This window comes from Rhinolophus sinicus, chromosome 18 (assembly GCF_057876585.1).
Source record: "Rhinolophus sinicus isolate RSI-liver-muscle chromosome 18, RSI-T2T, whole genome shotgun sequence".
Taxonomy (NCBI): Eukaryota; Metazoa; Chordata; class Mammalia; order Chiroptera; family Rhinolophidae; genus Rhinolophus; species Rhinolophus sinicus.
The window spans coordinates 50,909,266-50,925,072 of NC_142518.1; the positions used below are offsets into that span (position 1 = coordinate 50,909,266).

General features: G+C 34.7%; 1 protein-coding gene across 1 annotated transcript in view; it reads left to right on the forward strand.

Annotated features, from left to right (window-relative positions):
- The first annotated feature begins 1,487 nt into the window (after positions 1-1,487).
- LOC148754626 (uncharacterized) overlaps positions 1,488-15,807 on the forward strand; it is a 179,544-nt gene continuing 165,224 nt past the window's right edge. Inside the window, exons 1-2 of the mRNA XM_088794868.1 lie at positions 1,488-1,622; positions 2,045-2,083. Of these exons, the coding sequence (XP_088650994.1) occupies positions 2,066-2,083 (18 nt within the window). The 5' untranslated portion in view covers positions 1,488-1,622; positions 2,045-2,065. The remainder of the gene's footprint in view (positions 1,623-2,044; positions 2,084-15,807) is intronic.

A 15,807-nucleotide genomic window follows, 5' to 3' on the forward strand; every position in this document is an offset into this window, starting at 1 on the left:
GGAACTAATTTTTAAAGTACACTAAAAAATTCCAGTGAAATCAGACTGACAAGCAGCATTTTCAGATACTGAAGCTGTTGTTCCCTTCCTCAACTCTGTGAAATATAGAGATTACTGTACAGCTCCTTTAAAAATATATCCAGTTGCCTCTTAGTCCCATGTTGCTATAACAAATGGTTGTAAGTTGCAACCATGTTAGAAGAATGGAATGTAATTTAAATGATGACAAAGCAAATGGTTTACTGTTCAGCAGTTGGAAGGACAGATCAGTAACTGATTTCTTAGCTTCAAGACTTAACTCATTGTAATGAATTTACCTGCAGTGAACTTCTTTGGAGATTATATAAGAACAAAACTTAAATGTCTTCATCTCCGATCTAAGAAACATAAACCATTCTGGCATGTACAGATTTTTCATTAAAATGCCCGTTATTCCTTCTTCTTTCTTAGTATAATGAAGTTAGATTTCAATAGCTCCAAACAAATTAAATAGAAAAAAAAGCCCTCAGTTAATTTATTTACTAAGGATATTAGAGCCATGTACTAATGGATGGCGAAATTTAAGGAATTGCATTATAATGAAAGATCTTTAAGTGTACTGGGAAAGAGAGTTACCTAGGTATGTAAATAAATGTGTTGCAGCATAATAATAGGAAAGATAAGTTTTATAATTTGGGACTGCTTATGAATGTAAATTGGGCATAGTCTTGTTCTGCCTTCTGTGATACTATAGTTAGAGCTAACTAATTATATGTTCTAAAACATTATCACTTTTTCTATCTCATTTTCATTTTTTCTGTTATATTTATATTGGTCTAAACTCAGTGCTTACATACGTAAGCCTTTTTACCCAGAGCCAATGGATGGTTTCTCTGTCCTTTGAAGGGAGCCTATACAATTCATTTTCATATCTGTTAACTTTTACAGCTCTTGTTATACCTTACTATTGGTATATGTTTGCAGTTAAATTTCATCTTCCCGTCTTTGTTTTATTTAGCATTCCAAAGGAACAAACCTTAAATAATTTTAAAGCCATGCAATACAAATAGCTTTATCTTTTTGGTCTTTCTTCTACAACCTAATTTTTCTACTCCTATTAATAGAAATTAAAGTTAAATATAAGGACTAAAGATGTATAATACAAAAATTAATATCTGGCCAACAATTTTAGTAGATATCTGGTTGAACAGTGACAGATTTTGTGGTAAGCCAGAAGTCAAGGAAATTATGTTATTATCTCACTAGGTGATTTATCACTTACATAGCCTATAGAGCAGGAAGTTCCTCAAGTTCATTCATAGTTATTAAAATTCCAGAATTGGTAGCTGGTGGATTTTTATATTGACACTGAGGTAAGTTACAGTTGTGATGGGAGACTTGAGCTATTTGGACAGCTGCTGGAAATGTCATTCTATTAATAGCAAGACATGTGTCTGACTATGCCTACCATTCCCTTCATTATTACTTACTAACTATAAGATGACATGGTCACTGTTTCCCAGGGCTTCTGTGAATTCTGAATGTTTCTTTCTTAGTCAGAATTTGGACCAGAAAAACTATTCCTATCATGGTTTTCTTTTCTGAGAAATGAAATTTCCAAGAGTGCAAGTCTCCAGACTCAGGTGAAATTTATCCCAGGGTGTGGGAGAGGGAACTAAATACATATACATATTATTTCAGAAGGAGGATCAGTAATCTTTAATGGGAGAGATGCCAGAAGCTTAAGAGATAGGAAAATTTTGATTTTAAAGAGCTGTTTTACAAAGTTTGTCCAAACATGAACATTTTATAATATATAGAAATGTTGGTGAGATGTAAATATAGTCGTCAATTTGAGGATGATTAAATAACTACACTAAAATAATATTATTTAATGCATTTAAACTTAATTCCTATAAAAATAGATTTGAAACTTACTGTGCAGAAATTATCCACCATAGTTCATCTTATATTTGCTCTTTTAACAGCTTAACTTCTTTTTTTAAATTCCAATTTCCTTGGCTGTTTTGCTTCATAAATTATTTTGATTTTTTTTCCCTTTTAGAACAAAGTTGAAGAGCAAGCTATGCAGGGAGAAGATCAGGTAAGAAAACAATAGTTAAAACAACATCAAAAATCTATTGAAGATAATTAAGTAAAAAAAAATTGTTATAATCCTAAAGACCTAAGTATGATGTGACGAATGTGCTCAGCTTTATATAATTTTATGGTTTAAAGTATAAATACTAAATTGCTTTGGAATTGCTACTATTAACAGATGCCTGTAATGTGGGGGGGAAAAGTGAGTTAAATGGGATCTTTTCAGTATATCAAATATCCAGCTGGAAACATCTGGATGACTAATTGGTTCACTTTGCACAGGGACTATTTAAATCTCTTTCTATAAAAGTTCTAGGACCTGATCTTTTCTGATTCTGGGCTTTTGGATGTCATGGTAGTTGGATGCATTTTCATCTCCCTTCTCTTCTGTATTGTTTTACCTCTCTGTGTATTTGTGTGTGTGTGTGTGTGTGTGTGTGAGAGAGAGAGAGAGAGAGAGAGAGAGAGAGAGAGAGAGAGAGAGAGAATAATGTTGTCCAAGATGTTGCTTGACAATTATAAGTTAGTTTGTGTTTTGGCTACTAAGAGTTTTGGAGTAGTGGGAATTTCTCTATTTTTTCCATTTCTTTTTAGGGGGTATATCTGTTTACCAGAGAATTTCTTATAATTAACTTACCATTGTACTAAAGATGTGTTTTGCAAGTGAAAAGAGTTCACTTGAATACACAGAGGGACTATTAAAGCATGGGTATATTTCATCAAAGAGATACTGATTCATCCATTTTCAGTCACAGAACTTAACAGAAAAAAATCACTATACCTGGTTAGACATGGCAGGTATGGAAAGGACACTTAGAGGTTTATTTGTAAATTTCCTTGTAGGCAATCAACTTAGTATAGATTGTTTATGTATAAGTTCATAATTTATGGATTTTAAAGAATAGGTCATTATCATCCTTGGTGGGTTTAAATTGGATATGTAAATGTTCAATTAGAAAGTCTGATGATTCTTTATTAGCAGTGAATACGATCAATATCTTGAACCTAGTCTAGATTGTAAAGAGTTTCTCTGTTTAGCTATTTTTTGAGGATTATTTGAACTCTGTCCTGAGTTTTGAGATTCACATATTTTTGGTTTTAATTACTTTCAACCTAATGTTACAGTATATTTTTAATGTCTGCAGTAGTCCCCAATAGGAAAAGACAAATAAATTTGCAATTGTAAACTAACTGTTGTCAAATTTAGAGTTCTTAAGTGAAATTTTATCAAAATGCTGTTTGACTCAATCTTGTCTTCGGCCATTACATTCATTTATCCACAGATACTTCTGGTTGTTGTAGATTGTTTCTTTATTTGTTTTTAATTCAAGGGTACTATAGGAAATGTATTCAATTAGTTGGGTGTGTCAGCCTCAAAGAAATCACATCTATAAATTATTCAACAGAGTGGTTTAGAATTTAGGCTCTAGAGTCCGACTGCCTGGGTTTACATTTCAGGTAAAACATATTAACTGTGACCTTGCTTACATTACTCAGTGGCTCAGAGTTTCCATTGCATTATCTGCAAAATGGAGACTATGCTAAATATTGTTGTAAATATTGCCTGAGATAATTACCTTTTTTTTTTTGTATATAGCGCTTAATAAATATTACCTACAGCTGCTATTTCTCTTCCTCCTCCCCCTCCTCCTTCCACTCCTCCCTTCTTCTTCTTCCTCTACCTCCTCCTCCTCCTCCCTCTTTTTCTTCTTATTATTATTTGAGAGGTCTAGCCCATGGTCCCCTCATTCTCTTCTCCAATCCACATTACATAGTTCAGCCAAAATAATTTTCCCTCAGCATTATCCTCAAACACTCCCCAGTGCAAAAACCTAATTGATTAAAATCAGACTGCCATTAAAGGCCCCTCATGAATTTAATGCCTATCTATAATGCTAGCTCTCCAGTTCATTTTTCAACATTCCCAACTTTCCTACTCCATTTCAGTCAATTAAATCATCTTTCTGTTGCTGGTCAAAAACAACAGGTGGTAAGAATGAAAAGGAAAGGAGGTCAGCCATCTTGAAAAATTATGATGTTAACACTAAAAGCAATAGTATTAATAGCTTGTGTTTGTAAGCTTTACCATCTGCAAATGCTCATATATAAATAAATATAACTATATATAATTATATATATGCACAGACACTTTCAGGCTTACAACATGTTTTATGTATCCTTTCCTAACTGATGTTCTTCCTCACTCAGAAAAGGGGCAAAGATTTCTCTGGAAGGACCAACATACATAAATAATATGTGCATTTTTGGGTATTAGAACAGACAAGGAGAAGTCTTTTTTGAATAGAATACTGTAATTCTTCTTAGACAGATTAGTGGATTCAGAACTGATCAGCAAGTCCCTAGGAGTATTCTGGGGATAAGACTCTTCAACTAGGAGTTTGTTAGGAGGGGTCATCCCAGGCAAAATGAAGAGTTTGAGCAAAGGAGCAGAGACTGGAAAGCACAGCGTGTGTTTGGAAGATAATGAAAGACCACAGCCATTCCTACAGGGGTGTAAAAGAAGATTCGACTTTCTATGAATAAAAGTTGTGGAAAAGTCAGATTCTAATGTGGGGCCTTAACCCCTTGACTCATAAGGCCCAAAGAGACTACTCTTGGCTTTGTGTACAGTCGTTTTATACGTTTCTTTTCCCTCAAGTTTTTTTTATCACCACACTTTGTATGTTGTCGCATCCAGCACAACACGGACAGTGAGAGAATGAGAAGGGGTGGCGAAGTATTAAGAAAGAAACAGAAGTCAAGAGATTTATGCACTAGGGGCCAAGGGTCTCACAGCCTCAAAGGACGGAGAGCCCCGAATCGGGCCACCTTGTGGCTTTTATTGATGTACACACAAGGAAGTAACATTGTTTTCTCCACGGTCTGTGAATTTCATACATTATACTAGGAAACTGATTCAAATCAATCACCCTTGCCTGCAAGCAGTGGAATTGTCAGTCTCAGGATGTACCTCCCCAAGGGACAAAACCTTTATGCTGATACTTACTGATATGAATAGATGGAGAACTGTTATCACATCATTGAATCTCTTCACAAGCAGGTTGTGGGAAGGAATATAGCCACAGAGGCAGAAGCTCTCCTTAGCTGGGGGAAGGTGGCGGTCTATGCCCACTTCTGTCAATCCCCTGGGTTCTCCTGATGGTCCCCATGCCGCTGTGCCTGGCTTAGGTCATTCCCCCTGTGGGGAATCTTACCCATCATTGGCTAACCAGCCATCCTTTGGGGCCAAACAGGGAGACATAAGGTGTAAGCACAAAGGTGAAGCAAAATTCTGAAAGGATTAGTCTCACAGACTCTCCTTTCTTTAGGGGTAGGTACGAAAGGACAGATGGGTAGGCTGCTGCGTGACAACAGTGTGTCATATCTCAAAGCACTCAGGATTATTATTATCCTTGGATGTTATGCCATTTTTAGATGGCAGGATCTTTGTATTTACTCTTTTCTGCATCTGTATATCAAAGTCTAACTTTTTTAGGTGCAATGAATGAAAATTAATGAAATAAAAGAAATAATAAAGCAGTAGTTGGCTGGTAAATGTTTAACAACTGGCTGTCTGGAAAAACCAGGCATTATATATAAACGTAGGTATAGATAAATACAAATATATGCCTATATGAACATGCATGATAATATAAATTTTACTGATATTAAAGATATGTAACACATAATTTACAAATAATAAAACACAAAGTATTCTTTATTGCAAATTCCATATAGCCAAATTATTTTCAGGGAATGCTTTCATTGATTTTTGATGAATTCTTGTACTCTAGCCAACTAAGTTTACAATTAACAAATGAATATAATTTCACCATGAATATTAGGTGATAGTTTGTTAGTGTTAATGCTTCAAGAAAAGTGAAACAACGAATATGTATATTGAAAGTTCACACTTTCATCAATAACAGAGTTACTTCTTTGTTCAATCAAATGATAGTTTTTAAAACTCAGCAGACTATTACTCAACTTTTTATGACATTCACAGTATAACAGTTACAGACATAACAGTCACACTTCTAAGTTTAATCTGCATTATTAACATTTATCCTTCAGTTTCATAAATCTAAACAATGAGCAAAACAATCAGACTTGATTTGTAGAATCAGAAGCTTGTCAGTTTCAATGGTATAACTATTCCCTCTGGGGCCAGTTTCAATCTACCAACATATTGGAGTTGAGAAGATACAATAGATGCAAGTGACTCAAGAGAATTAATAATAGTAAAATGTAGTAAAATAATAAAGAGACAGTGAGTTTTGAGCATTTATTGCCTTTTTTTGACAGTTATTTTTTAAATTAAATTTTATTGGAGTGACAATAGTAAAGTTACATAGGTTTCAGTTGTACAATTCTGTAATACATCATCTGTATATCACATTGTGTGTTATTGCCTTTGTTTTTAACATAATTTATTTAATTGTAAGTTAATTTAATTTATTTATTTTTAATAATGGCTGTGTTTAATAACCAGCTTGCAAAGTTCCTGACAATTTACCAGTTGCCTCTAGTAAGCCAGTAAGAGCTAGCTTTAGTACATGTAATGATGAGTGGGGAAAAGAAAGAGGAGCACATGCTAGAGAAAGACTAATTATTTAGCAATATCTAATCAACTTATTGAGCAATATACAATGACAAAAGACAAAGGCAATTAAAAGAATATGCAATGACAGAAGGTAAAGGCAGTTAAGACTAAATTATATACATAGATAACGATGTCATGTCAAACAAGTGTCCATCCATACACACAAGTTTAAGAGATCCCAACATATGTTTACTATTGATCAAAAATCACGTGGCTAAATACACAAATAACATCAATGAAGAATATTTAAATGCAGTAATAAACTCTATAAGATATTAACTAATAACATTTTATGCCAAAAGCTCACCAAACTGTGGGGAAACATTGGAGAGGTCGGGAAACCAATCAGATCTCACTAAGTCCGTGGCTGGAGATTAGAGCGTCCCCTGATGTTGAACAAACCGCAGGGAACAACACTGGAGAGGTCGGGAACCAGCCAGACCTCACCAGGTCCGCAGCTAGAAGTTAGGGCGTCTCCTGATGCTGCAAACTGCATGTTGTGTATAAGTTTTTAAAATGTTAACAAGTTCCCAAAAATGCTGCTGCTGTTGTCATTGCTGTTGCTATTGCTATAAATTCCAAGTTCTAAATTTTAAATCACCAATTACCAGTGAACAAAAGAATCCTGTACTGCCAATTGAGGTCTGTCTTATATATCTCTTTAGATGTATCTTAGAGCCAAGCTCCGTGTTCTTGCCTCCCTCTCAGGGAATGGCCAGTTCCGGGAGGGTTCGGCAGTTACTGTGATAAAAATATTGCTTATCCGGCTGAAGCGCCAGTTCATTCGGACAAACATTACTTACTGTTCTCTATTGGGACCATCGGCCCAAGGCCTTCCAAAGCCTGACAACGTGCCTGCCACGCCATTCTGATATAAGTTAGTTACTTCACCTCACCTGTTGATGCAGGCGAAACAGACAGAAAGCAATATTATCCCATATCTCTCCTGCTGGAGATGAGACAAGGGAGAATTTTCTTCACCCTAAACTAACCATCACTTCACATGCAGTCTCTCATGTGAGGGAACAATAAGCAAAACAAAAGCTAACTATCACCTCACATACAGTTTCTCATGTGAGTGAACAAAACAAAAGAAAAAAAAATCAGCCAATGAATGCGAATTTTCTTAACATCTTCCCTACAGTGCACCACTGGAAATAGTATTATTAATTTATGAAAAATCTGTTAAGTAATACTGGGTGTTAGCAAACGTTTTTTTAATTGAGATATAATTGACATATAATGTTGTGTAAGTTTAAGGTGCACAGTGTGTTGATTTGATACATTTATATACTGCAATATGATCACCACTTTAGCATTAGGTAACACCTCTATCACATCACACAATTGTTATTTTTGTTGTAATAACATTTAAGATCTAGTCTCTTCACAACTCTGAGATGTATAATACAGTATTATTGACCATAATCACTATGCTGTGCATTAGATCTCCAGAACTTATTCATCTTCTAACTGCAAGTTTGTACACTTTGACCAACTTAACCCTAATTCTCCTCCCCCAGCCCCTAGTAACCAGCATTCTATTCTGTTTCTATGACTTTGGCTTTTTTTAGATGCAAATCAAAACCACAATAAGATATCACCTCACAGCTGTTAGAATGGTTATCATCAAGAAGACGAGATAAGTGTTGCCGAGGATGTGGAGAAAAGGGAAGCCTTATACACTGCTGGTGGGAATGCAGATTGGTGCAGCCACTATAGAAAACAATATGGAAGTTCCTCAAAAAAATTTAAAAATGGAACTACCATAAGATCCAATAATCCCATGTCTGGGTGTATATCCAAAGGAAAGGAAAACAGGGTATTGAAAAGATATCTGCACTCCCATGTTTATTGCGGCATTATTCACAATAGCCAAGATATATATGGAAACAACCTAAATGTCAGTGGATAAAGAATATATATATATATATATATATATATATATATATATATATATATATATATAGAGAGAGAGAGAGAGAGAGAGAGAGAGAGAGAGAGAGAGAGTGAAATCCTGCCATTTGCAACAACGTGCATGGAACTTGAGTGCATTATGCTAAGTGAGATATGTCAGACAGAGAAAGACAAATACTGTATGGTATCACTTATATATGGAATCTAAAAAAGCCAAACTTGTATCAAGCATGTTGATTTACTGAACATCATTAATCATACAGAGAAATTCATTGTAGGAAAGTGGCAGTTGTTAAAATGATTACTACCTATAAACCCTGCCTGAATGCAAAAGCCTACATATTGAATGGTCTCTTTAGTATTATTTGTGGTATTTTAATAGTATCTTTCTCTGGTACTTTCAATAAATTTGTAAACAGTAAATACACCACCAAATATTATAGTAGTAGGAAACCTCAAGATGGGAAAACAAGTAAAGAAAAATGGGGAGTGTGAGGTGGAAAAGACTGAGGTATGGAGATGGTAGCAGGAGGCAACCATTTCAATAGTAACCCTGAAATAGGTTTCTCCAGGAGTATTCATTTTCTATTGCTGCCATAATAAATCACCACAAACTTAGGGGGTCACAACAACACTAACTTATTATTTTACAGTTATCTAGATTCAAAGTCTGGTAGGAGTTTCAGTGGGTTTAAATTAAAAGTGTTTGCAGAGCTGTTTTCCTTTCTGTATGTACTGGGGGAGAATCCATTTCTTGTTCATTCAGGTTGTTGGCAGAATTTAGTTCCTTAAAGTTTTAAGGGCTGAGGTCCTGTTTCCTTTTTCCTTTCTGGATGTCACTGAGAGTGATTCCCAGCTTCTAGGGGCTGCTACATTCTTTGCCTCATAGCCCCCTTCCTTCATCTTTAAAGCCAGCAAAAGCCAATCGAATCTCTGTCATGCTTTGAATCTCTCCTATCTCTTCTTCCATTGTGACAGTTCTGTAACTTCTTTTTCTGACTTCCTCTTCTGCTTTTAAGGAAGGGCCCATGTTATTGCACTGGACTCACATGGATAATTGAAGATAAACTTCCCATTTTTAAGGTCAGCTGTTAAGCAACCTATTCCATCAACAACCTTAACTCTCTTTTCACACATAACATATTCACAGGTTCCAGAGATTATGACATGAGCATCTTGGGTGGGGGGAAGGGGAGCATTATTCTAGTTGCCACCATGGAGCTTTTCTGTAAGCAAGATTTAAAGTCACTGACCTGTATTTATGCTTTTACCCCTTTGGGTGTTAAGGAATGGTGCCCTACTACCCTTTTCTTTCCATCTATCCCCCAGGAATGACTGTTCCTAGACATTTTATTGGTCCTTAAGTGTAAATGGTTAAAAGCTCAGTGTTAGCAGGGAAGCTATGTTTTGTTTAGATTAAATCCTCCCCACCTTTTACTTCAAACAGCTGATTTTTAATCCTAACTATTACTACTGTGTGACCTTGGACAAGTTATTTATCTTCCCTGATCTTTCGTTTATGCATCTACTGAATAGGGATACAACAGATCTCTTGCAGCATTATTATGAGGGTTAGAAATAGTATAAAAATCCTGACTGCAGTGCCCAGCATATAGTAGGGGCTCAACAGATGATACCCATTATTATTATAAGCTATTATTTCATTTGCTATGTTCCATTTGAAATAAATTTTGTTTAGTCCTGGGTCATCAATATGTACCATGATTACAGACAAATCATTATATTTCATAGTTAAAAATATCTCACCAAGTATTGGTTTCTGGCATTAATGGATCTAATTTACACAATTAACATACCTAATCTAGTGTAATACTTTTAAGAATAAATCAATATATCCTTACAACTTCTTATAAAGAATTTTCATTAGTTATCAGTAACAAATAATAATGACTTTTCTCTGAACCAAGATACTATTTACATTATTTTATATTTGATTATTCAGCTGTGTAAAACTGTGAACCATCTTTGACTTTAAAACATTTTGCTACTCGAATACTCCCTATACAATTAGTTACCAATCCCTGCTGATTTTTCCTTTGTTGTTTCTTTGAATCCATCTCTTCTTTTCCATTCTTAGTGATGAGGTAGGTAGCTAATGAGGTAGCTAATGACTCATGAAGAACAGAGGTGGGAGTCATGAAAATCAGGTGGGCTAAAGAATTATAGGATAGTGATCATCAATGGTGTTTTTAAAATAATGGTAATTGTTGGAAAGATTGTGAATCCAGTGGCAAGGAACAAGCATTTAAATATTTGAAATGTGTCTGGCAGAATCTAGGAAGAAGGAAAAGCCTCACCATATCCCTTTCTTTCTGTTCTTTCAGACGGTTTCCAAGTCTCAGATCTTGGGGAAACAAGAACAGTTATAAGAAAAGTAAATGTATAGGATGTGAGATTGTATTCCTCTATATCTCTGCTTAGCTCGTCTAAAAATTTATGAAAACGCTCTTGACTTTATTTAACAGACGCTAACTTTTCTTTTAATAACACTGACATTTAAAAGTCTATGGAGAATAGTAACATTTCAAAGTAAAATCTTTAACCCCTACTAGGCAGCTCATCCACACAGACCTGGATACTTTCGGTCATTCTGCCTTTCATATGCTATCTTTTGGCAACACTTTAATGACACAACTACACTTTTGGAGCATAGCTGATCCTTTAGAAGTCATATCTTAATCTTGAATACAGTGTAATGGTTAAGTGTACAGCCTCTAGAATCAGAGTACCGTGTTTCCCCGAAAATAAGACCTAGCTGGACCATCAGCGCTAATGCGTCTTTTGGAGAAAAAATTAATATGACTTGGCATTATATTATATTATACTATATTATATTATATTAAGACCCGGTCTTATCTTATAGTAAAATAAGACTGGGTCTTACATTAATTTTTGCTCCAAAAGACACATTAGAACTGATGGTCCAGCTAGGTCTTATTTTCGGGGCAATATAGTAGCTGGAGTTGAGTACCTTTAAGAACTATTTTTTTGTGACCTTGGGAAATAATAATTATTATTTTAATGTAACATTTGTTGACTACTATTTCTGTGTCAGGTACTGTTCTAAGTAACGTATATGAATTATTTAATTTTCACTTTTTCTTCAGTTTTTTCATTTGTAAGACAAAGTTAATAACAGTTTGGATATCACCATATTGTAATTAAGATTAAATGTGTTAATGTAATGAGAGTGCCTGACTCAAAAATAACACAATGTTAGCTATGATGATGATGATTATAATTAGCCCATTCTAGTCCTCTGTCCTTTTTCAAAAAATCCTATGAGCTAAAAAATCATTTTTGATTATGAATAGAATTACTATATGATGCAGCAATCCATCTCCTGGGTATCTACCCAAAAAATCTGAAAACATTTATACATAAAAACAAGTGTGCTCCACTGTTCATTGCAGCTTCATTTACGGTGGCCAAGACATGGAAACAACCAAAATGTCCTTCGATAGATGAATGAATAAAGAAGTTGTGGTATATATACACAATGGTGAATACTAGTCAGCGGTAAGAAAAGATAAAATAGGACCATTTGTGACAACATGGATGGATCTTGAGAGTATAATGCTAAGCGAAATAAGTCAGACAGAAAAAGTAGAGAACCATACGATTTCACTGATATGTGGTATATAAACCAAAAACAACAAAATAACAAGACAAACAAATGAGAAATAAAAACAGATAGACACAGACAATAGTTTAGTGGTTACCAGAGGGTAAGGGTGTAGGGGGGTGGAAGATGAGGGTAAAGGGGATCAAATATATGGTGATGGAAGGAGAACTGACCGTGGGTGGTGAACACACAATGTGATTTATAGATGATGTAATACAGAATTGTACACCTGAAATCTATGTAATTTTACTAACAATTGTCACCCCATAAACTTCAATTAAAAAAATCATTTTTGAATGTTCTGGCACCTTAAAAATTCAGCAGGTGCTGAGCACATGTTGTTGTTAACTGATCCTGACAACAGAGTAAAGCAGGCTACTTTTTATAAATAAGGTTGCAACCTCCCTCTTGCCCCATATTTGTCTGAGTTTGTAGGAACTAAGTTTTATATTGCTATATTTACAGATTGTTCTAAAACCCTAGTAACTCCTTCAAAGGCTTTGAATTTTTTTCCAGATGAAGTAGAAAGTGAAGGTGTAATCTATGAAAGGTACTTTGCTTTGAAAATTAGATCACATGAAAATCATTTGTTTCTTTTTTATGATTTTCATTTGTTTTTCAATTATAGTGACATACAATATAATATCAGTTTCAGGTGTATGTCATAGTGATTAGACATTTATATAACTTACAAAGTGAGCACCCTGTTAAATCAAGTACCCATCTGACACCATACATAGTTATTACAGTATCGTTGACTATATCCTTTATGCTATACTTTCCATTATCATGATTATTTTGTAACTACCAATTTGCACTACTTAATCCCTTCCCCTTTTTCACGTATACCTCCAAACCCCCTCCCATCTGGCAACCATCAGAATGTCCTCATCATCTATGAGTGTGTTTCTGTTGTTTGTTCATTTATTTTCTTCAGATTACACATATAAGTGAAATCAAAGGGCATTTATCTCTCTGTGTCTGACTTACTCCACTCAGCACAATACTCTAGGTCAATCCATGTTATAGATGGCAAGATTTCATTCTTTTTTATGTCTGAGTAATATTTGTTGTAAATTTCGTTACTGGTGATCGGTCTGTTTAGATTTTCCAGTTCTTCATGGTTCAGCCTTGGAAGGCTATATGTTTCTAAGAACTTGTCCATTTCTTCTAGGTTATTGAATTTGGTGGCATATAGTCCTTCATAGTAGTCTTGGATGATCCTTTGTATTTCTGTGGTGTCCGTGATAACTTCCCCTTTTTCATTTCTGATTTTGTTAATTAGTGTCTTCTCTCTTTTTATCTTAGTGAGCCTAGCCAAGGGTTTGTCAATTTTGTTAATCTTTTCAAAGAACCAGCTCTTTGTCACATTAATTTTTTCTATTGTCTTTTTGTTCTCTATTTCATTTAGTTATGCTCTAATTTTTGTTATTTCCTTTCTTCTGCTGACCTTGGGTTTTACTTGTTCTTCTTTTCCTAGTTCTTTAAGGTGTAACATGAGGTTATTTATTTGGGACTTACCTTGTTTCTTGAGATAGGCCTGTAATGAGATAAATTTCCCTCTTAAAACTGCTTTCGCTGCATCTCAAAAATTTTGGTAGGATGTATTTTCATTGTCATTTGTTTCTATGTATCTTTTGATCTCTCCTCTAACTTCTTCTTTGACCCAGTCGTTCTTTAAAAGTATGTTGTTTAATCTCCATGTATTTGTGTTTTTTCCTGCTTTCTTTTTGCAGTTGATATCCAATTTCAAAGCCTTGTGATCAGAGAATATGCTTGGTATGATTTCAATCTTCTTAAATTTGCTGAGACTGATTTTATGTCCCAATATATGGTCTATCCTTGAGAATGTTCCATGTACACTAGAAAAGAATGTATAGTCTGATGTTTTAGGATGAAGTGCTCTATAAATATCAATTATGTCCATTTCATCTAATGTGTCATTTAGGGTTGCTATTTCGTTATTTATTTTATGTTTGGATGATCTATCCATAGCTGTTAACGATGTATTTAGGTCCCATACTATGATTGTGTTTTGGTCAATTTCTTCCATTTAGTTCTGTTAGTAGTTGCTTTGTATATTTTGGTACTCCTTGATTTAGGGTGTAAATATTGGTGACTTTTATGTCTTTTTGTTTTATAGTCCCCTGTATCATTATGAAAAGTCCATCTTTGTCTCTTGTTACCTTTTTAACCTTGAAGTCTGTTTCATCTGATATTATGGCTACACCTGATTTTCTCTGGATGCCTTTTTTTTGAAGTGTCAATATCCATCCTTTATGTTTGAGTCTATATTTGTCCTTGTAGCTGAGATGTGTCTCTTGGAGGCAGCATATGGTTGGATTTAGTTTTTTGATCCACCTGCTACTCTGTGCCTTTTTATTGGTGAGGTCAGTCCATTAACATTTAGGGTGGTTATTGATATATGAGGATTTCCTATCATTCTATCTTTGGTTTTCTGGTAAGACTGTATCTGCATTGTTTCTTTGCCTTTTTGTTGTTGTCTATTATTTCTGTGTGGTGGTATTCTATGATGTTTGCCTCTGTTTCTTCTTTTATTACAGTATATATTTCAGTTCTGGTTTGTTTTTTAGTGTTTACCATTAAGTTTATGTAAAAGAAAATTTCATGTTTAGAACATTTCATTTTTTCAGTATGCTTAGTTTCTCCATTCTCATATTCTGGTTCATACCTTTACTCTCTTCCCTTTTATGTTTTTGTTGTCACAAATTATCTCTGTTTATGCTGGTCGAATAGCCTCCTTCAGTATTTCTTGTAGTGCAGGTCATGGTTTAGAAAATTACCTCAGCTTCTGTATGTCTGGAAAGGTCTTTATTCCTCCTTCATATCTAAAGAATGTCTTTGCTGGATATATTATTCTTGGCTCATAGTTTCTCTCTTTCAGTAGTTTGAATATGTGAGTCCACTCCCTCCTGGCTTGTAGAGTTTCTCCTGACAAATCTGATTATAATCTAATGGGCTTTCCTTTGTAGGTTACCATCTTCTTTTCCCTGGCTGCCTTGTGGATTCTTTGTCATTAATTTGTGACAACTTTAGTACAATGTACCTTGGAGAAGGCCTGTTGGGTTTGAGGTAATTAGGTGTTCTATTTGCTTCTTAGATTCAAGGATCGAGTTCTGTCCACAAGTTTGGGAAGTTCTCATCCACAATTTCTTTTTTATATATTTTCTGTTCCCTTCTCTCTTTCTTCTCCTTCTGGTATGCCCATTATTCTTATATTGCTCTTTCTGATGGAGTCAGAAATTTCTTGTAGAGTTCTTTCATTTCTTTCCAGTCTCAAGTCTCTTTCTTCTTCCATCTGTGTCATTTCCAATTTCTATCTTTGGTGTCGCTGATTCTTTCCTCCATCTGGTCTACTCTACTACCTAAGCTGGTTATTTCATTCTTCATTTCTTCTATTGAGTTCTTAATCTCCAGAAATTCTGTTTGGTTCTTTTTTAAAATTTCAATCTCTTTGGTAAAATGCTCATGTTTTTCTTTGATTGTGTTCCTGAGTTCATTAAACTGCCTGTCTGTGTTTTCTTGCATCTCGTAGAGTTTC